Source organism: Pinus tabuliformis, chromosome X, assembly GCF_031772625.1.
Source record: "Pinus tabuliformis cultivar Carrire ecotype Pingquan chromosome X, CPIR1, whole genome shotgun sequence".
NCBI lineage: Eukaryota > Viridiplantae > Streptophyta > Pinopsida > Pinales > Pinaceae > Pinus > Pinus tabuliformis.
The window spans coordinates 1,082,273,049-1,082,296,824 of NC_142308.1; the positions used below are offsets into that span (position 1 = coordinate 1,082,273,049).

The window sequence follows — 23,776 nt, forward strand, 5'->3', positions numbered from 1 at the left end:
TTCTGAAGAGCTCCTGCCAAAAATTACTGGTGAAGATTGGGTCGCGGTCGGACACAATAGAAGTGGGCATGCCATGCAATTTGAAGATCTGATCCATGAAAGTTTGAGCAACCAAGGTTGGTGTAAATGGTTGGGGTAGGGCGCAGAAATGAGCATACTTCGACAGTCGGTCCACAACCACCATGATGACTGACTTGTTCCCAGACTTTGGAAGACCTGTAATGAAATCCATGGAGACCTCCGTCCAAATTGACGCCGGAATGGGCAATGGTTGTAATGTGCCTGGTGTGTTGACGGTTTCCCCTTTGTGGCGTTGACAGACGTCACATTCTGCTACGAAAGTAAGGATGTTCTGTTTCATGCCGGTCCAAAAAAATGATCTTCTGGTGCGAGCATACGTCTTCTGAAAGCCCGAATGTCCTGCAATGGGAGATGAGTGCAATTCTGCCAAAATGCGACTTTTGAGGGTGGATGTTGGTGATATTACGACTCTGTCCTTGTAGCGAAGAATATCATTCTGCCACGAGTAGCCCTTGCTGGAATTAGGATCTACCTGCAATTGAGAAATGAGTTGGGAGAGCCCGGGATGTGAAAACCATTCCCTGCGAGCCTCTTCAATCCAATCTGGAATGGGGAGGGAAATTGCGAGTAGAGTACTTTCCTCCTCAAATTGGCGCGACAATGCATCTGCTACATTGTTGTCTTTCCCTTTCTTATAAATGATCTCATAATCATATCCCAGCATTTTGGCTAACCATTTATTTTGTTGTGGGGAAGATAGGCGTTGCTCCAAAAAATATTTAAGACTGTGATGATCTATGCGGATTTGGAAACGTCGCCCCAACAAGTAAGGTCGCCAGGTCTCGACTGCATGTAAGATGGCCATCATTTCCTTCTCGTAGGTAGATTGGCCCAGATTCCTCCCACTTAGTTGTTGGCTGGTGAAGGCCAATGGTCGCCCTTCCTGCATTAAGACCGCTCCAATACCTGTTCTCGAAGCATCACATTCAATGACAAATGATTTGGTGAAGTCCGGTAGTGCTAAGACGGGAGTGGAACACATGGCGGTTTTGAGAGCGGTAAATGCCTGTTGTGCTTCCTCGTTCCAGAAGAAGGAATTTTTCTTTAGGAGTTGCGTTAGGGGCTTCGCTATGCGGCCATAGTTGCGGACAAATTTACGATAATAGCCTGTGAGACCCAAAAATCCTCTCAAGCTTTTCAAGGTCTTAGGTTGAGGCCATTCTTGCATTGCCTGGATCTTTTTGGGGTCCACCTTGACCCCTTCACGCCCCACAATGTGGCCCAAATACTCAACTTCTTCCATGCCAAACGAACACTTAGACATCTTGACAAATAATTTATGCGTGCGGAGCAGTTGCAAGAGTAGATCTACATGCTGAAGATGTGCCACCCAAGTGCCACTATAGATGAGGATGTCATCGAAGAAGACAAGGACAATTTTTCTGAGATATGGTTTGAGGAGGTGATTCATAAGGCTCTGAAAAGTAGAGGGGGCATTACAGAGACCGAATGGCATGACCAGGAACTCATAATGGCCTTCATGAGTTCTGAAAGCCGTCTTGGGAATGTCGACTTCCTTCATGCGAATTTGGTGGTAGCCTGAGCGAAGATCCAACTTAGTGAAGAATTGAGCCCCATTGAGTTCGTCCAGCAAATCGTCAACCACCGAGATGGGAAATTTATCTTTGACTGTTAACTTATTGAGGGCCCTGAAGTCGGGACACATCCGCCACTCCCCATCTTTCTTGAGGACCATGACCACTGGGGATGAATAAGGACTAATGCTGGGACGAATGACACCTGCTTCCAACAATTCCTTGATGATTTTTTCTATTTCATTCTTTTGGGTGAACGGATATCTGTATGGCCGCACATTTGGGGGTTGGGCCCCTGGAACCAATGTGATGCTATGATCATGTTCCCCTCACGAAGGTGGAAGCTCATGAGGCTTGTCAAAGACCGTCCGATGTTTATTTAAAATCTGTTGCATCTCAGGATGAATTGGTAGAGACATGGTGTCGACTACCTGGATGGCATTAAATTGAGCTACCACTCCATGATGGCCCTTTTTTAACAATTTTCCCATCCTATGCGAGCTGATGATAGAGGGGGCTCCCGCCTGTAGTCCACGGAGGGTATGTGTGGAGTTGTTCTGCTTAAAACTCATATATAACTCCTGGAAATCCATTGTGATTGGCCCAAGAGTGCGGAGCCATTTCGCGCCTAGGACAATGTCGCAACCCCCCATGTGTATTGCAAACATGTGGGTTTTCAATTGATAATCCCCCATTTGAAGTTTGACATTTTCACAGCGACCTTCACATTTCATTGTGCCCCCATCTACAATCTGGACTTGGAAGTTAGAAACTGCCCTGACGAAACAATGTGTTCCTTCAGCGATCTTTTGATGGATGAAATTATGGGTACTTCCACTATCAATCAAGACTACTACTGGGCGATGTTTAAGAAAACCCCTGATTTTGAGAGTTTGAGGGGAAGAAATTCCTGCCAATGCATTTAGCGAAATAATTGGTTCATCAGATACAATCTCCTTTTGGTTATCTTCTTCGATCGCCTCCGGTTCCTCAAGTGGTGGATCTTCCTCGATGGAGCTGTAGTCAGTGGCATCTATTTGAAAAAACTTGGGCTCTTTGCATTTATGACCCGGGGAATATTTTTCATCACAGTAGTAACATAGTCCTTGCTTCCTTCTTTCGGGCATTTCCGCAGGTGACACCTTTTGAATCTTAAGTGTCTGAGTCGTATTGGGAGCCTGTGAGGGACGACCTTTAGCGGGGAAGTTGGGGCGGCTGGATTGGGCTGTTAATGCACGTTCCACCTTACAAGCTACCTGGCAAGCCTCTGTCCATGTGGGAGGGTGGTGGAGTAGAACCTGAGCTTTGATGGCTTCTTTAAGACCGCTGATAAAGCATTCCATGTAGAACTCATGTGTGAGACCCCTAGTGCGGAAGGCTAAGGCTTCAAAAGCAGTAATATATTCCTCCACTGTACCCGTCTGTCGGAGCTTAGTGAGACGCCCCAAAAAAGAGTCTTCCTATTCAAAGCGACTTCGAAGAGTTTTGGCAAATTGGGCCCAATTCTGAAAATGTCCATTGCAACGCTGATGCCATTCCTTCCATTGCCATCGTTCATTGTCCAAGTACATGGTGCCCACCATAAGCTTAGTCCCCTCATCTATGATATGATTCAATTGGAAATACTGCTCCATTTGTGCTAGCCATGTGGACGTGTGAGAACCGTCAAATTTATGCATATCCAACTTGGGAGGTCGCTGACTAGGTGGTGGATGGGTGTGCCAGACGTGATGAGAGTGGCTAGACTCACCCTCATGGTATTCATGGCCATTATACGCCTCCTCGTGGGCTAGCTCCTTACCCTTTTGGAGTGCATCATGTATCTGGTGACTTATTCCTTTAAGCTCAAGTTCGATATTCTTCACCGCAGTTTGGAGGGAGTTCACATGGTCTTCAATTTTGTCTATCCTTTCATTGGCCATCGCTTGAGCGCGAGTTTCTACCATACACCAACCTGATGAAAAATTGGGACCGCCTAAAAAAATTTTACGAAGAAATTGAATGGTACCACCTTGCCCAGCTCGTCGTCCTGATTCTGATCAATACTGCAGTCGCCAAATCCTCAGAATGTCAATGCCGCCAAAAGTCCTGCGAAAATTATATCCAGGGACAAGAACCCTTCACAACTACTCCGATCTGGTGGATCTGAGAGATCTGAATGGTGGAACAACTGCTGCTGCTGATCTGATGGAGCTGCGGGACTGATGTCGACTGCTGCTACACTTGCTGATCTGGCATAGGTGATGTGTGATCCCCCGATAGAAAGGGAACTATGGTCTTAAGGAGTGTCAGGTGCTACAGATCGCAATATACATAAGGGTCTGATAGTAGTACTCGGCCCAATGTTTCAGGGCTCTAACTAAGGAGGATCGACCGTACCCTTAGCCGTACAACCCGACTACCCTATCGTACGGGCGAGTAATCTCTCCGAGTGCTGTTCTCGGTGTACTGTAGCCACAAGACGGCCGAAGGTTTATCTATGGCGAGGCTTCAAGGGAGCTAGGGGGCTTCCTATATACCCAGAGGGTACGTGGAAGACAGTCCGTGCGCGGTTCTGTCTAATGCGCTACTACTCGAAGGGGTACCCACAGGGGTTACAAGGGAGTCCAACAGACGTGACCACCTCTTGTATTTCCTGCGTGCATGCCTCCCCAAATCCGCAGGTTTATGCGCTTAACGACAGATCCCGTGGTTTAAAGACGCCGGAACACGTCTCTAGCCAAAAAAAAAATTTGCTAAAATTTGGAGATCCCACCGAGCCCTGGAAAGTGCTCTGATACCACTTGTTATGCTCTTAACCTGCAAAGTAATACCGAACATAGAATATGCGAAGAAAAGATACCCAGAACACAGAATATGCGAAGAAAATATACCCAGAACACATAATAGCAATGATTTTATTACTCAGAGAGAAATGTTCACAGGCCTCTTCGAGGGGGCAACCTCCAATAGAGCAGAGCTCGATTACAAAACAAGACACGATACTCCTCGCAGGGAGTCTCTATCCTTTATATATGACTCATACATGCAATACCACGGGCCAATGCCGTGGGTTTTATTAATACCATCTATCTAATACTACCGCCCATTTACCATCTATCTAATATTACCGCCCATTTGCAACTAACTGTGGTCCCGTCATTAATTGCGGGTTAACCACTTACAAATATTAATATGGGCTTTATTGACTCTTGACTATGACGTGATCCCATGACATAAATAAGGGGGTTAGGGTGGGACCCTAACATATTCTTGTTGACAACGATCAAAAGAAGAGATACAAGGCCGAGCAAGGGAAGGCGAAGAGGCTCATTCTCGATGGAGTTCAAGATCATATGGTCTCACATTTGCAGCGCAAAGATATAGCCCGAGAGATGTGGGAAGCCTTGTCTTCTCTGTATGAAGGCTCTTCCGAATAAAGGAAGATGTATTTGGAGCAGAAGTTGCAGCGGACTTTGATGCAGAAAGGAGAAGGGGTAAACCTCTATCTTCAACGTCTTCAAGACACTAGAGACCAGCTTGCTGCAATGGGGTCTGTTGACCACTACGTGTCAACGACCCATAGCAGTACACCCCCTTTTTTCGCAAAAGGGATAGCGCCTGATCAACGTGTCTGTGTCGTTCAACTATCATCATCAGCCTGATCATCATGTTATATTGTAAACCCTTTCTACATGTGTAAATTGTAAATAATCTCAGCAGATCCGTGTCGTGTATGTAATTGCCTAGGTAAACCTATTTTTTTGATGACGATCTACATTCCGGGAGGTTTTTTGTCTCACCGATCCATTCTCAGATGGTCGGCAGAGTTTTCCTTCAGCCTTACCCCAAAGCCGGAGTGGATTTTGTCACTGGGATCTTAGGGGAGTCCCAGTGTTCTAGATCGAGTCTATGTAAAAGTGATTTGGAAATAATCCTAACTATTTGGTCAGGTTATTTTATTACAAATTGTTTGATCTGCTAGATTATATTTGTGTCGCAGAACTAGGTAGTCTGTGAGGGTCCTTTTTCAGATGGGTTTTCCCCCTTGTGATGTAAAAAATGTGAAAATCATAATGTAAAGTGTCTTGAGGGTTGGAAAAAAAAAAAAAAATTCCCCTCATAGGTTAATTAATTAAATTTTTTGCCAAAATTAATTAAAATCCTAAACCAGAAATTTAATTAATTCTAGGTCCTAGGTAAATTTAAATTCTCCGAAAGCAAAATTCGTTGGTCCTTAAAAAATTAAATTTTAAAAGGTCTCAGGACTAAGGTAAATTAATTATTTTTCTTTTTAAGCCTTTGGTCCATGGGGTTTAAGTCAAAGTCAAATTTTTGAGGAAATTAACTCAAAAAAAATATTTTTGAGTTATTTAAAATACATTTAATTGAAAATTTCGAATTTCCTCAATAATTTAAAATTTCGATGGATGAGATTAAAAGAAATTTTGATCCTCATCATCATTGGAGATTACTTTGACAAGAATCACTCGAACTAGCCGTTGGAGGATTTATCTTTAAATAGATCATTTGTCAGTCAGTCTATCCGATCTCTGAATCGTGTACTAAGCTCTCAAACTCTCTTGTATACTTTTTTGAAATAATGCATAAATATTTGGGGTTTTAACGTGCTGCAGTGTTCCTCTTCATGAATTTATGGTAACATTGTCTTATTTCTGCTTAATATTACGTGAAAAAAATCAATCAATAGATCTCTTAGAATAATCTGAATACAGGTATTTTATTCGGTTTGTTGGATCTAGGGTAACATTTTTAATTTTGATTGTAGTAGTAAGTATCTCTATTTCTTCATAATTTTATTGTTGTTCTATTTCTCTACTTGATTTGATGGTTGATCTAGTGTTTGCAGAAGATCTCTCAGGTTCTCATTGAGTGTTTGGGATAGTTCTCGGTTGGACCAACTAACTCTCAACACATATTTTCTGAAGAGCCTACTTCATATAAGCCGTAAGATTTCTCTAACAATAATTTTTTTTCTGCACGATGTTTTTGGACTAGTACCTCTCTAAAATTTCAAAATCTTTTAAAAAAATTTTGGAAATTTTGATAGATCTGGCTATTAAGAGCCTTAGATTATCAGATCTGGGAGCGGAGTTGGACTCATACTCTTCAGATCTAGGAGATCTATAGATTATTTGTATAGATCTATAAATTATTTCTATAGATCTGTTATTTACCTGTGTAGATCTGAAATTTTGTAACATAATTTTGAATTTTAACACTTGGGTTTTTTGGAATTTTCTCTATTTTTGTACGTATTAGGTATTGGATTTTTCTCTTTTCATTTGTGCAGGAATAAATCTGGGAAATCAGCCAATAAAATCTTTAGATCTGAGCTAGATCTAGACCTTGGAGGGAAAGATCTCGACTCAAAAATTGTATGCAGGAATAGATCTCAGAAATCAGCCAAGAAAATCTTTAGATCTAAGCTAGATCTAGACCCTGGAGGGCAAGATCTGGGCTCAAAGATTGTTTGCAGGAATAAGTCTGAAAAATCAGCCAAATAAATCTTCAGATCTAAGATTTTTCAAGCAGATCTGGGGGTTTTGAGACAGATCTAGACCCTGGAGGGCAATATCTTATCCCAAATATTTTTACAAGGCCAACCATTAAAGATTTTGCAATAAATCTGAAGATCTGAAACAAAATAATTTTTTCAGAGAAAGGGTTTCAAGTTTTGGGGCTACTAAGCCCAGATCTGCCTTCTCTTAGCCCAAGTGCTAGCTCTCATTGGCACTAGATTCCCCTTGCTCCATTTTTTATCTGAATATTTAATTTTCTAAAGCTAATCATTGGTGGGTCTTTGCAAAAAACTTGGTAAAAATTTGTGTTTCAGGTATTGAAATTTTTGGGAAACTTAGGCAAGTGATCTTCAAGGCTTAGGGCCTAAGGGTTTAATCTCTAAACCATATTTTTCCTCAATGTTTGCTACAGCTGTCATATACCTTTCTAATAGTGGTGAAAAACACATCTAAGTGGTTTGAAATTAACTAAAAAAATTGTTAAATACATTAATAAATCATTTATGTTTTATGTGTATCAAAAATTTGGCCTAGATCTACATTTTGGGTGACTGTTATCTTTGGATAATTTTGTTTCTGAAGTCTGAAACATAACAGTGGCAAAATTTCATATGGGTTAGTCTAAAATCAGTTCTTAAGTTGTCTAATACATTAAGGAATTAATTTCTTGAGTTGGGCATTCATCATTAGGCTTATTTCATGTTTTAATTGTTAGCTGTAATAAGTATATCAGATCTGATATAATTTCGGAAATCACATCATAACAGGCTAAAAATTTTTGATAATTCATGTGGGCAAGTTTGGAAACATTTCGGTAAATTTTTGTCATAAAGATATCATAGATAGCTTATTGTTTTCATTGTCATATTGCTGCTGTCATAAAGTTTTTCTTACTACTGCCCTAAAAAATAATTTCTAAAAATTAAGTACTCTGTCATGGAATTGTGATAAAATGCATATCCTTTGTTTCATAAACTAAGTATTTTTTGAATATCTGTTGATATTAATTGCAAAGAAGTTTTTGTTTTCTTTGAGCTATAACTGTATCAGAAAGATTTGAAATAAGTTTGTGGTTTAATTGTAATATTTTTAGGGGTTTATTTTTAGGTCTTCATCCAATAAAGCAAGCATTTTATTTTGGTGATTAAGGGATTTTGCGACATAAGCACTTCCCATTCTCAAGTCTAACTTCATCTCATCTTTCAGTGCATTTGCATATAAGTTAACTTTGCATAGATAAAATTTACTTCCAAGCACAAGCTTGGTTGATAGACAGATAGATCTCCATCCATCTTTTCTTGAGAACCTGTTTTAATAGTATTTAAAACGGTGACCTTGTAGTCGTCAAAGCCACAGTTCTCTACAGCGTCGGAAGCACCGGTATGTTAGAATTTCAGGAGAGGTATCGTTAATCACACCTTATTGTGCTTCTCTTGATCTTCTCTTTGCTGATTACTACGAAATCAGGCTCAACACAGAAAGGATTGAAGGATTCATATTTAAATAGGCATTTAACTAAAATTAACCAAGATTCTTGCATCTCACATTAGTTTTAGGATCTGCATTTCATATAAAATAGTCATTTATCTAAGCAGCAATTGCTAATCGATTACTTGGTCTTAATTTCCCTAGCAAGATCGTTGACTCCATAAGGCACTGGTATCAATCGTTTAAAATCTAATCAAATCCTATAAGTCTTGCTAAATCTTAATCAAGTACTTGATCACTTCACTATGTCTCCCGAACTGGTTGGTTCCCAACTAGTTCTTCTTCATTCCACTTTTCCATAGGGTCTACCCCCCTTAGCCTGCTATAGGGAGACAGCTTAAACGGAGAGATTGGGGATCAGGGTGACAGCCCCCGATCTGAGTCGTTGTCGTGGTGCTTACATTTTGTGCAACAACATTTTTAGCGCCGTTGCCGGGGATATTTTATTCTCGGCACTTCAACGACATTTTATCTTCTTTCTCCTCATATCATCTTTATGATTTTTACCGGCAACACCAACATTTTTTGGCATCGTTGCCAAGGACATTTTATTCTTTAACAGGGTTCTCTCTCTAGCATCCATTTGGTCCCTCATTATCCCTTCAAGCAAGTCTTCATGGATGATTCGTTTACCCCGTGTCATTTTACTAATCTTCTCCATGATATTCCGGAAGTGGCCATTCATAAATTGTCTTTATTCTCGGGTCGTGATTCAGTCACTGTTAGAAAGCATGTATGTAGGTTTACTCATACAATGCTCATATATTGTAGTTCTCCCCAATATGATCATGAAGATGTCAAAATGCGTCTATTTCCCTTTTCTTTACAGGGTGATGCTTTGAATTGGTTTAATAATTGTCCCGAAGATTCTTTCGCTTTTTTACAAGACATCGTCAATGCTTTTAAAGATAGATATGGTTATAGGTAGCTCGCCTTGTGCCCCTAAAATTATGCAACAGAATGAAAGTGATCTTGTCAAAGATCCAGTTGTCGATGAAAGATTTCAAGACAATTGTCCATATCAGAATGTGCCATCCACTTGTACTGTTGCAGATCAAATCCATGACAGTGGGAAAATAGGGACAAGTTCTTAAATCTTGTCGACAATGAAAGGGAAAATGATAAGAGCAAATTATAGAAGAACTAATGCGGCTGGTAAAAAATATGGAGCTTAATCAAGAAAGATTTGTAATTGATTACGTCGAGGATATGAGAACTTTATACACCCACCTAGAAAAACGTGATAAGGAGATGGAAATCATGAAAATTAAACACTCTGATCACGTAACCGACATGCAAAGTCAGCATGCTAAGGAAATGGAAACCATAAAAGCTAATCATGACAGAGAAATTAATTCTATGCAAAAACAAGTTATTAGCCCTAGAGGAAAAGATGACGATCATGGAATTCAATCATTCAAATCAAGTGACTACCATGGAAGCAAGTTATCAGGAAGAAATAAGTTCAATTCAGAACAAGTTGTCAACTATGGATGAAGAAATGACCATCATGAGATTTGATTATAATAATCAACAGGGAAGTCATAAGAAAAAGATAAACTATATGCAAAATTGTTTCATGGGCATGAAAGCAAAAAATTATAAAATTATAAAGGACATGGAAGTTGGTCAAATATATCTTCAGAATAGATTATCGGCCATAGAAGAAAAGCAGGTACCATGTGTCATAAATACAAATGGAATACATATCATCGAAAACAGATTAAAAATAATGGAAGTTAATCATTCTAATCAGATGTCCATTATTCAAAATCAAATAAAGGCTATGTGAGCTAATCATGTCACTCTGCAAGAAAGATTCGTGAAAATTGAACTCAATCATTTGAAGTTAATAGTAAGACATGCCAGAGAAATGGGTTCATTACATAAGAGGCTGGAAGAGAGGAAATCACAGGTCTCGTCTTGTTGTGAATATCTGGAGAAAGAGGCTAACTCCATTAATGAAGATTTAACTAAGAATGACATGATCAAAGAATAAATAAAAAAGGGTCAAGTTATAACTCATGACACATGTGCGACTGATCCATCATTCTTGACAAAACAAATGCAAAATGAAGAAAGACATGTCATACATATCTTACATACTTCATCTGAGAGTTTTGAAGCAGAATGTTCGACATCATTAGTGATACAGCCTGCCACAAAGAAAAAGCGCAAGAGAAAGATAATGAGAAAGCAATTTGATGCATCAGATGGTCGCGAACAACTTGATTTTCGAATAGGAAAAAGTCCTAACGTATGCAGAATTGGACATGGCACATCCGAGAAACAGCCAACAGATTTGTCTGAAAGCAAGCAAATGCTCAGTATGCACTATATTGAACATATCTAATTCCATGGGGTATCTTTGTATTGTATTTCTAACCTTATGCCATGTTATTTCAGTATTTCATTTTGTAGTTAGATTTGCGTTTTTCATGTTATTAGACTAGTTAATAAATGAAGAGGTTATATAGTTCCTGTGCTTAACGTTATATGATGATTTCTTGGATGGACGCTACTTATGTTATATTGTGTGTTGCCTGGATGCAGATTCTGGATTCTCACATTCCTCCGTTGTAGCAACGTGTCCCCAAGTAGAGCCAGATGTTGACCACTACGTGTCAACGACCCATAGTAGTACACCCCCTTTTTTCGCAAAAGGGGTAGCCCCTGATCGATGTGTCCATGTCGTTCAACTATCATCATTAGCCTAATCATCATGTTATATTGTAAACCCTTTCTGCATGTGTAAATTGTAAATAATCTCAGCAAATCCGTGTCGTGTATGTAATTGCTTAGGTAAACCTATTTTTCTAGTGACAATCTACATTCCGAGAGGTTTTTTGTCTCACCGATCCATTCTCGGATGGTCAACAGAGTTTTCCTTCAGCCTTACCCCAAAGCCGAAGTGGATTTTGTCACTGGGATCTTAGGGGAGTCCTAGTGTTCTAGATCGAGTCTATGTAAAATTGATTTGGAAATAATCTTAACTATTTGGTTAGGTTATTTTATTACAAATTGTTTGATCTGCTAGATTATATTTGTGTCGCAGAACTGGGTAGTCTGTAAGGGTCCTTTTCAGATGGTTTTCCCCCTTGTGATGTAAAAAATGTGAAATCATGATGTAAAGTGTCCTCATGGTTGGAAATATAATTTATCCCCTCATAGGTTAATTAATTAAATTTTTTGGCCAAAAATAATTAAAATCTTAAGCCATAAATTTAATTACTTCTAGATCCTAGGTAAATTTAAATTCTCTGAAGGCAAAATTCGTTGGTCCTTAAAAAATTAAATTTTAAAAAGTCCAGGACTGAGGTAAATTAATTATTTTGCTAAATTTTAAGCCTTTGGTCCATGGGGTTTAAGTCAAAGTCAAATTTTTTAGGAAATTAACTCAAAAAAATTATTTTTGAGTTAATTTAAAATACATTTAATTGAAAATTTCGAATTTCCTCAATAATTTAAAATTTCGATGGATGAGATTAACATAAATTTTGATCCTCATCAACGGTCGAGATTGCTTTGATGAGGATCACTCGATCTAGCCGTTGGAGGACTTATCTTTAAATAGGAGGTCATTTATCAATCAGTCTATCCGATCTCTAGATCGTGTACTAAGCTCTCAAGCTCTCTTGTATACGTTTTTGAATTAATGCAAAAGTCTTTGGGGTTTTAACGTGTTGTAGTATTCCTTTTCATGAATTTATGGTAACATTGTTTTAATTGCTGCTTAATATTATGTGAAAACTCTCAATCAATAGCTCACTTAGAATAATCTGAATACAGGTAACTTATTCAGTTTATTGGATCTAGGGTAACATTTTTAATTTTGATTGAAGTAGCAGGTATCTCTATTTCTTCATAATTTTATTGTTATTCTACTTCTCTACTTGATTTGATAGTTGATCAGTGTTTGCAAAAGATCTCTCAGGTTCTCATTGAGTGTTTGGGGATAATTCTCGGTTGGACCGGCCAACTCTCAACACATATTTTCTGAAGAGCCTACTTCATATAAGCCTCGGGATCTATCTAACGATAATCTTTTTTCTGCAAGGTGTTTTTGGGCTAGTACCTCTCTAAAATTTCAAAATCTTTTAAATATTTTGTGGTAATTTTGATAGATCTGGCTACTAAGAGCCTTAGATTATCAGATCTGGGAGCGGAGTTGGACTCATACTCTTCAGATCTGATAGATCTATAAGTTATTTGTATAGATCTGTAAATTATTTCTATAGATCTGTTATTTACTTGTGTAGATCTGAAATTTTGTAACATAATTTTGAATTTTAACACTTGGGTTTTTTGGGATTTTCTCTATTTTTGTACGTATTAGGTATTGGATTTTTCTCTTTTCATTTGTGCAAAAATAGATCTAAGAAATCAGCCAAGAAAATTTTCAAATATGAGCTAGACCTAGACCCTAGAGGGAAAGATTTGGACTCAAAGATTGTGTGCAGGAATAGATCTGAGAAATCAACCAAGAAAATTTTTAGATCTGAGCTAGATCTAGACCCTGGAGGGCAAAATCTGGGCTCAAAGATTTTTTGCAGGAATAGATCTGAGAAATCAGCCAAATAAATCTTTAGATTTAAGATTTTTCAAGCAGATCTAGGGGTTTTGAGACAGATCTAGGCCTTGGAGAGCAATATCTTATCCCAAATCTTTTTACAAGGCCAGCCATTAAAGATTTTGCAATATATCTGAAGATCTGAAGCAAAATAACTTTTTCAGAGCAAGGGTTTCAAGTTTTGGGGCCCCTAAGCCCAGATTTGCCTTCTCTTAGCCCAAGTGCTAGCTCTGATTGGCACTAGATTCCCCTTGCTTCATTTTTTATCTGAATATTTAATTTTCTGAAGCTAATCATTGGTGGGTTTTTGCAGAAAATTTGGTAAAAATTTGTGTTTCAGGTATTGAAATTTTTTGGCAACTTGGGCAAATGATCTTCAAGGCCTAAGGCCTAAGTGTTTGATCTCTAAACCATATTTTTCTTCATTGTTTGCTACAACAGTCATATACCTTTCTAATAGTGGTGAAAAACACATCTAAGTGGTTTGAAATTAACTAAAAAAATTGCTAAATACATTAATAAGTCATTTATGTTTGATGTGTATCAAAAATTTTGCCCAGATCTACATTTTGGGTCACTGTTATTTCTAAATAATTCTGTTTCTGAAGTCTGAAATATAACAGTGGCAAAATTTCATGTGGGTTAGCCTAAAATCAGTTCCTAAGTTGTCTAATACATTAAGGAATTAATTTCTTGAGTTGGGCATTCATCATTAGGCTTATTTCATGTTTTAATTGTTAACTGTAATAAGTATATCAGATCTAATATAATTCCGGAAATCACATCATAACAAGCTGAAATTTTTTGATAATTCATGTGGGAAAGGTTGGAAAAATTTCAGTAAAATTTTGGCATAAAGATATCATTGATAGCTTACTGTTTTCATTGTCATATTGCTGTTGTCATAAAGTTTTTCTTACCGCTGTCCTAAAAATTAATTTCTGAAAATTAAGTACTCTATCATGGAATTGTAATAAAATGCATATCCTTTGTTTCATAAACTGAGTATTTTTTGAGCATCTGTTGATATTAATTGCAAAGAAGTTTTTGTTCTCTTTGAGCTATAACTGTATCAGAAAGATTTGAAATAAGCTTGTGGTTTAATTGTAATATTTTTAGGGGTTTATTTTTAAGTTTTCATCCAATAAAGCGAGCATTTTATTTTAGTGATTAAAGGATTTTGCGACATAAGCACTTCCCATTCTCGAGTCTAACTTCATCTCATCTTCCGGTGCATTTGCATATAAGTTAACTTCGCATAGATAAAATTTACTTCCAAGCATAAGCTTGGTCGATAGACAGATGTCAGATAGATCTCCATCTGTCTTTTCTTGAGAACCCTGTTTTAATAGTACTTAAAATGGTGACCTTGTAGTCGTTAGAGCCACAGTTCTCTGCAGCGCCTAAGGCGTCGGGTATGTTAGAATTTCAGCATAGGTATCGTTATTCACACCTTAGTGTGCTTCTCCTGATCTTCTCTCTGCCAATTACTACGAAATCAAGCTCAACACAGAAAGGATTGAAGGGTTCACATTTAAATAGGCATTTAACTAAAATTAACCAAGATTCTTGCATCTCACATTAGTTTTAGGATCTGCATTTTATATAAAATAGTCATTCATCTAAGCAGCAGTTGCTAATCGATTACTTGGCCTTAATTTCCCTAGCAAGATCATTGACTCCATAAGGCACTGGTGTCAATCATTTAAAATCTAATCAAACCCTATAAGTCTTGCTAAATCTTAATCAAGTACTTGATCGCTTCACTGTGTCTCCCGAACTGGTTGGTTCCCAACTAGTTCTTCTTCGTTCCACTTTTCCATAGGCTCTACCCCACTTAGCCTGTTGTAGGGAGACAGCTTAAACGGAAAGATTGGGGATCAAGGTGACAGCCCCCAATCTGAGCCATTGTCACGGTGCCTAGACATTTTGTGCGATAACAGGGTCCACTCCTCAGCCAACCACGATGGTGAGGATAGTCCTGAATGGAGTCTCGAATGAATGGCAAGTTTTCGTCCAAAGTATATTGGGTAGAGAAAAACTACCTTCATGGGAGGAGATGTGGGCGTCTCTTCAACAGGAGGAGTTAAGGGGGGACCTAGTGAAGGTTAACCTCAGTGGCAGTAATGGGAGTGGCACAAAGACGAAGGAGGAGGAGGAGAACGCAGCTCTAGCATCGAAGGGACAGCAGAAGCCGAAGCGAAAGGACATTTCGAAGGTGAAATGTTTCAGTTGTGGCGAGATGGGCCACTATGCATCCCAATGTCCCATGAAGAAAAAGGACAAGGATGAGAAACATGATCTGAAGGTTGCTTCAGCAAAGATTTACGAGGATGAGTTTGCCATGAGTGCCCACGCATCTCCAGGCAAAAGATAGGGCGATATTGAGTTGTAGTCAAGTGGACTACATGTGGGCAGGATCATTGAAGAGTCCACCTCTTGGATCAATTCCTTGCTACAGGAGCCCGAGATTCAGCAGTGGCGCAATGGACTTAGTTTCCGATGATGCAGTGGGTTATTTGGAGGACAGATGCAGTAGTTGGGGACCAAAGACTGATCAGCGCAAAGCAAGGTTGGCAGCAGTGCAGTTGGCACAGTGCAGGAGTTAGCAGCAGCGCAGAAGTTTCACGGGGTCAGAATCAGCAACAGTCAAATTCCAACATTCATTGTATTATGTTGAACACAGTTAAGTTCAACTAATTTTGGATGTTTTTAGTTGCTTCTCTCAGCAACTGAGTTGTAGTACAGATGTAGTGTTAGCAGTGGCAACCCTAGCAGCATAGCAGATGCAGCATTTGAGAGGGAGTTGTAGTACAGATGCAGCAGTGGCAGTGGCAGTGTCATGGGCAGCAGCACAGTGTTGGTGGCAGCAAAAGTGCAGAAAGGGAGCTGCTTCAGAAACGAAGCAGCATGCAGGTGGACATTGTTGCTAGAGCACTTTCCTCGCAAAGAGGGAATGTTAGTTTTTGGTAGCATCGGATGTGCTCTAGCCTTGAAAATTGGTGGACATGCTAAGGCACATGAGTTCTAAAGAACCCAGAAACTGTTTGGTGAAATTCCACCCAGATTGTATTTTGTTAAAATAATTAATATTTTTAATGGAGTTCCTAAGTCTAAACTTGGGGAAATTAAAATATTAATGGGTATTAATCAAAATATGGGTGAGAATGATCCAAAAAGCGAATCAAGTCATGTTTTAATCTTAATCGTTGATTAGAGACTTAATCTCGGTCGTTGAAGACTCAACAGAAAAAGTATAAAATGGAGACTTGGGGTTCATTTGGAAACACACATAGAAAGAGAAAATTGATCTAGAGTTCAATTTCTAGGGCTAGGAAGCTGAAAAATTCGAACTAAGTGATCATTCTCCAGCAGAGGAGGATTGAGAATTTGAGAGAAGGACTTTCTGAAGGATACTAACAGAGAGGCAGAGAGAGCTTACAGAGAGGCAGCGCAAATGCCAAGAAAGCTGACGCAGAAAAGTTGCTTGTCACGTAGAATCCAGAACTATCGGAACAGCCGAAACTGTCAGAACAGCCGGGAGAGCTAACGCAGAGGTAGCGCAGTAGTCGGGAAAGCTGACACAGAAAAGCTACCTGTCACACAGAATCCAAAACTGCCGAAACTGTCGGGAACTGCCAAAACAGCCGGGAGAGCTGACGCAGAGGGCAGAGAAGGTGACGTAGAGCCAACACAGAAGTAGCTGGGGTTAGCCAGTCTTGTGCCAGATCAATTGGAATTCTTCCGAGTGAAGTAAAACCCACTCAGATTTTCCGCCAATATTTTTTCTATAAAGGATTGCTAGATGAGCATCCTAGAGTTGTATTCAGATATTTCTCCTGCATAATAATAAACCCTCAGAACTGCTGCACCGATTTTTCCGCATTGGGTTTTTCCGGGGACTATTGTGTCTAAAAATAAGTGTCCTATGTATCTTGTTCTTTGCTTTGTTTTCTGTTTCATGAGATCAAATATTTAATTAGTGTAGGCTGCAGAAGGAATTTGCTTCAATATTCAGAAGAATAACTTGATTAATGTAATTTAAAAATCAAGTAGGTGAAGTAGATTCAAATTCGTTGCAGTAGGGGTTCATTCAGAGTGTAGGAATTTTCACAATGTTTAATGACTTCAGCTTCTTAGAGGATCATGACTATCCTCCTTCTTCATGCAAGGAATCTTGATGACCCATCCAACCTACAAATGTCCTTGCAATCATGAAATCATTTAACCAAACTTGATTATAGAATGAAAAGATACTTACTTGTCATGTGAAGATGAAATCTTCACCTAGATCCTGTTGATGAAGAAGATGTATGAGGGCTTCTTCTTGAATGATCTTCTTTTAAGTGAGAAAGCCTTTCAATAGAAAAGGTTGCTCCCTCCTTCTTCATGCAAGGAATCTTGATGACCCATCCAACCTATAGATGTCCTTGCAATCATGAAATCATTTAACCAAACTTGATTATAGAATGAAAAGATACTTACTTGTCATGTGAAGATGAAATCTTCACCTAGATCATGTTGATGAAGAAGATGTATGAGGGCTTCTTCTTGAATGATCTTCTTTTAAGTGAGAAAGCCTTTCAATAGAAAAGGTTGCTCCCTTTTGATGAGGATGATTTGTTGCTTCCTTGGATGGTCTTCTTCTAGGGCAAGGAGATGATCCTTGCTTGATTTCATAACCTTGGAGATGACAATGCCTTCTTGCCTTCAATATGCCTTCTTTTGTAGTGTAGATCAAGATTGCTTCCATGGTGTCAACCTGTTCCAAGATGATGTGATTTTTATTTTGAGGTCTCGCTTTGTAGACATCTTTTATGAGGGTCTTGGTGGCCTTTTGATGATGACTTGTGAACATAGAAGCTCTTGTTGTTGTAGATTGTCTTCTAGATTATATAGGCAAAAACCCCTACTGATGTAGACTGCTGTTGTAGACTGATCCTTCAGTTTTGTCAAAGCCCTACAACTTGCTTTGATACCCTTCTTGAAAACTGATCCTTGTATGTCTCTTTTTGCTGCCCTTCCTTTAACTTCAGCACCTTAGCTCTAAAACCATGTTGAAGAATCTACGGCAGTTAGAATTAATGAGATTCTTCTAGCATGATAACTACTTGTGAGGTATTTTTAATTTATCTTCTTAGCACAATCTTTACTTGTTCTTATTAGAGTGTGTCTTCTTATATTCATCAAATAGCTACCAAAACAAAGAGACAAGAACACAAGATCTAAAACCTCTCCCTCTTGGAGAGGAAAACCCACACAAAATTCTTCTTATAGAGATTCCAATTGACGAATACAAAGACCATGACCTTTGACCTATTATGCCACTCCAAGACTAAGACACCAATCTTCTTCTCTCTGAGATCATCATCAATGCTGGACCTTCCTAAAGGACTTCGCCATAATGACGAGATCATTTTTGTTGCACCATAGCTGCTCCTTTTATATCATTATCTCAATGAGATCATCTCTACTATGCCACCACTGTTGCTACATCTTTGTAGCATCTTGCTGCACTACCACCGAGATCTAGATGAGACAGTGATCATCAAGTTTGTGACTATGTTTGTAGTGTGTACGCTGAGACAGAGGGTGACCAAGATCCTTCATATATACCGAGACTATGACTGTGTTGAGGCAGTGAGTGCTAGGACTGTGAGGAGGCCGAGACAAAGAGTGTCTTCCTTCTCATGAGTAAGTCAAGACTGTAGCATTGCTTTCTATGATCACCGAGACAAGGAGGAGGCTGAGACTGTATTCCTTAAGACAGTGAGGATACCGAGAACATCCATCTTAATAGTACTCATTCGAAGAACTGTGATTACTTACTGTAATCACCACCAAAACATCAGAGACATCTGAGATTCTGTCTCTTCCTGTACCCATCCAAGATTGCAGACTTGTCCGAGATTTTGTGTCTCCTGCACCCACTGTGTCATTTGAAGTTTCAGAGGTATGTCCGAAAATCCTGACTGTAATTCTGAACCTTAATGCCTATTTATAGTGGTTTTGCCTTCATAAATAAGTCGACATGACAGAGTGAAGTGTTGTGTCTCCTTTTGTGAGCCGACTTGTCATTTATATTCATTTGTAGGCCGACATGACTGTGTTTCACATCGTTTTGTTGGCAGACTTCTTCTTGTGCATGTCTTGGAGGATTGTGCTTGTCTTGGAGGGCTACTTGACATTTCTATAGACTCATATATTTTTCTCATGCTCAAGAAGAGCTTCTTAATACATGACATTGACTCTTTGACTTATCCTAAGGCTCTCAATGGGAGCCACTACTAAATAAATAAACTTCTTGCTCATGAAACCCATGCAGCAAGGTATAATAATAATTTCATTTTCCTTGTTTACAAAAATCAATGTCATGAAGACTGAACCTAGTTACACTTTCTTCAACGAGTTGGAAGTGTGGGACGAGTTTCAGGACAACAACACAATTTCCTAGGAGGCTGAGCACAAGTTTCAAGGGAAGAGATAAGTTCTTTAACGTGTAATTAATGTTGTAATTATGTCTTTGTGAAAAGCAAGAAAAATCTCTTTCTAGATTGGTTTTCCCCTTGTGGGTTTTTCCAAGGTCAGAGATTGACCAAAAATCAAACTATCCTTTTATGTGTGTGCATGTTTGTGTTGTTTATTTTATCAACTGAAAAGTGAAAGGAAAAAAGAGCAGCGTAGCCTGGCAGTTTTTCTCTTGCAATTTATTTCAAATTTATATATCAGCATGAACATGTGGGCTCTGAGCATTAGACTTGATGCATAAAACAAACTGAAACTATAGGGGCTACAGGGACCTTAAAATTTTCTACATTTAGCAGAAAGCAAACTTCCATGAAAATTCGCTCAGCGGAGGTAGAATACATGGCAATTAGTACTACTAGTTGTGATGTTAAAAATGTAGCGTGCAAGGTCTTTTCGCTTGTGCCTTAGCCAATGAAGACCTTGAATTTTCCTCATGAGTCAGATTTCTGTTAGGATGGGTTATTTCCAGTTTACTGGAATAATCATCAAGTTAACATGCGTACAGTTGGAGCTTCAGTTAAGTGGAAGTATTCATCGGTTTTACTACAAAATGAGGTGGCAGTTAGCAGATCAGTTGGAACGAATTAGTCTTCAGTCTTGATTGGAAGGAGAGCGAGTAACACTCTCAGTTAACTCGCTATCAGTGCTCAAGTTCTAAATTTGAACTAGCCTAATTTAGCATGGATCGAATCTATAAAGAGGAGGACGAAGGCACAAAAAATTAACAAGTCTTGTGCACAAAGGTTTGTGTGACAAGATAGAGCTCGTGAGTTTGTGAGAGAGCCTTGTTTGTGGAGAGCGCAGAGAGCTTGTGTCCTAAGCAATAGGAGATTACAAGTGCGCTAGGGTTTAGGAGCTGTGATGAAGGTTTTTCCAGGGCAAGTCTAGGCTAGATCAGCAGGAGAACAACTATGTTCTCAAGAGACGGATTGCTTTGTATTTGATCTATTTGCTCAGTCAATAAAGACCACATCAAGGAGAGGGTTTTCCCAATTGGGTTTCCCAAGAAAAATAATTGTCTCTTGTGTGACTGTGTTTTTTGGTCTCTGTGATTACTCTGCTGCAAACAAGTAGAGAAATTTTGTGTTTTAATGAAAAGAAACTAGTTTTCAGATTCTTCATTAGAACAGTTGTAGAATTGAAATTCTATATGTGAGGCCATCTGGCTTAGCAAGTTACTCGCAAGATTGTCTGATCAAGAGTTGGAGTCTACAGTTATTTGTTGTGATAATCAAAGTTGTATCAAACTCTCTGAGAATCTAGTGTTTCATGAAAGATCCAAGCATATTGAGATCAAGTATCACTTCATATGAAACAAAGTTCAAAAGGAGCAACGAAGCTCCAACATATTCCCATGGATCATCAACAAATGGTTGATATTATGACCAAGCCCTTGGTGAAAGGGAAATTTGACGCATTCGGAGAGAAACTTGGATTGGTGCAGAATTCCTCCCTCACTAAGAGAGAGTGTTGATAATTATAACTTGGACAAAGACTTCCACACATGTTCAATGTGAAAATGCAAGAAGTAGTTTGAGAAAAATATATATATATATATATATGTTTATGAAAATAAAAATAAAATATATATATATATATGATTGAAAAGTAATTATATTTTGTGATTCACTTTAGCAAAAAATTGAAATTCCTATTTTTAATAGTTGAGTCTAAAATTGTACCTAATCTACCATAAATCTTAAAAATAGATTCTCCACTAAAAGTATAAAAACGGGGTAAAGTAGAGGTTTTCTCACACATTAGAAGTTGAATGACTTGAGTGATAGAGAGAGGGAGAAAGTGCAAGCAGCCAAGAAAGAGGCGTTTCCAAGCAATGCACAGTCTCATATGCAGTGTTGCAAACGTCCTGATTTTATCGCGAAAAAATCACGAATTTGCGATTTTTTGGCCTAACCGATGTTTGTCGATTTTTATCGATATTTTGGTGGCATCTTAATTTTGCTGATGTTTGATGATTTTTCCCGATATTTTTATGATTTTTTTATTTTCCAAATCCTTGCCGATTTTATCTCAAGAGCCGATGTTTGCAACATTGTTCATTTGGAATGCATAGAGTAGTGTTGTACATCTGTTGTATAGCCAGGCCATACAACACAGAACTGTTGTTTCTATTTTTTCAACATTTGTACCTCTCAAGGAGCCTGTAAGAGCTCAAGTTTGGGGTGATTTTGGTAACCATGCAGCGTTGTTTTTTGGAAATGTATAAAGGTTTCCATGTAAGTTTTTTTAAGGACTGAAAAGCTAATTTGAAGGAGATGTGTGAGAGAGAATAATCTTTATGCTTCCGCTGTTCAATTTCTGGCTATTGTGTGATTAATGCTATTGTCTGAAACTATTTTCAATATTAATTGAATTCAGCAGTCTAGTGTTTGATAGATCATAAGGACATTAGTCACGTGGGACTTGAAATTCTAATAGTTTGACAGTTGCCATGTCAATATGAATTCACAGGGTTGGGTTTGAGACTCCCCATGGATCAAGGAAAACGGTTTCCCTGTCAAAACAAAATAATTCGTTGTTAAGACATAACCTGTTAAAGTGCATAACTAGGCTATTCTCAAGTCTCTCCAATTTCATTCTTCCTACGGGCCGTACTTTGTTGATCCCTGCATTTCTACTTGATGTGTTCACTTTGCTTGTGACTGCTATTTGTTTTAATTTTATTATGGCTGAGTAGGGGAGAAATCGTCTGTTTGACTATATTGCCTAAAGTTACTTAATAAATTTACAGATTTTGATGGTCGCTTGGACATGATGCTTAAGGAATGGCCTAATGTTCAGTGTGAAAATCCCAACTGATGAAGCCTTGAGAGTGAGATGTTATCCCTAATATGGAGACCAAGTTGGTCTATGACAGGCAGTCCAATGTTATAAGCTTGGGCAAGTCTGAGGACTAATTGAGGTATTGAACCTAGATAAGATAATGGAACGTGGACTCTGGTATAAAACTGAGATAAACCCAACAAACGGCTGCATCTGTGCTGGAAAGCAAGGCACAGCCATGCTCTTATAAGGGTAATCATGGATTCCCAATGCACGTTGTGGATGGTAGCCAAGAAAAGGGCATTCCTGCCAGTGGACTTGCGGTACAACTCATACACACCGTTAGTCAAACCCTATTTAACAATATAAAGAGAGAAAAGGCCCTAAATAAAGAATAGTTAAGTTGCATCCTAATTTGTGACTTCCGTGGCAACAATTCCTAATGGTGTGTAAGACGCAGTCAATGTTTGGACATAGATGGAAGAATCCCAACGGCGTTTTTGAGTGATACTTTATCGTAGTAATTCGAAAGAAACAGACGCTCTGAATATCGTTTATACCAAGGCAGCCATTGTAAGCATCATCTTGCGTTGTTTGAGTTGCGTTGTTTGAGTTGGTTGAAACACATAGAATAAGGAGGCAGAAAACAGCCTTACCCTTCACAAAAGAAGAAGACGTGAAGGCCAATCGCTGAAACGACGCTAGTGATGCCGAGGGGACTGTTGGTCCCAGCATTCTCCCTTTCATACTCAGCTATGAGTGAGATATGGATTCTGTTCAAAGATTCATATCATTTATCACATATAACATATAAATTTATGTGGCGAGCTTCGTTGTTTTCGAATTAAAAACCATGCTGGTTATGGAACAACTCGTACGGATGCCAGCTTCACTTTAAATTACACAAAAACAATATGAAAGCCGAAACTTATCAATCCTCGGAGATCATTTGCCTCGGTCAGCACCACGGAAGTAGGGTGCCGTATAAGTTTTAAATCGCTCAATCCCTTATCCCTATTAAAGAAGAAAGTAAGAAATTATTTTAAGGTTTATAACGTTAAAGATGGTTTATGGGATAGATTGTTTTTTCATCTGTTTGATGTATTCAGTCTTTTTTTGTCAAGCTTCAAAATAAATGCTCCAAGCATCTCGACAAACCTCTTACTAAATAGATTATCCCAAGAGCTAGCTGCGAGCATATCTGCATAACTTTCCTTGTTGTCTTTGAAGGCCTCATATTTTAAAATGAAATGTTTTTCTGTTTCACT

At 38.7% G+C, this 23,776-nt stretch overlaps 1 protein-coding gene across 9 annotated transcripts in view; it reads right to left on the bottom strand.

The window, feature by feature from the left end:
- Positions 1–23,460, bottom strand: part of LOC149143582 (uncharacterized) — a 163,372-nt gene extending 139,912 nt beyond the window's left edge. For all 9 annotated transcript variants that reach the window (XM_089448905.1, XM_089448904.1, XM_089448903.1 and 6 more), the window contains exon 1: positions 23,165–23,460. In XM_089448905.1, coding sequence (XP_089305031.1) covers positions 23,165–23,255 — 91 coding nt within the window. In that variant the 5' untranslated portion in view covers positions 23,256–23,460. The remainder of the gene's footprint in view (positions 1–23,164) is intronic.
- Between the last annotated feature and the right edge of the window lie 316 nt (positions 23,461–23,776).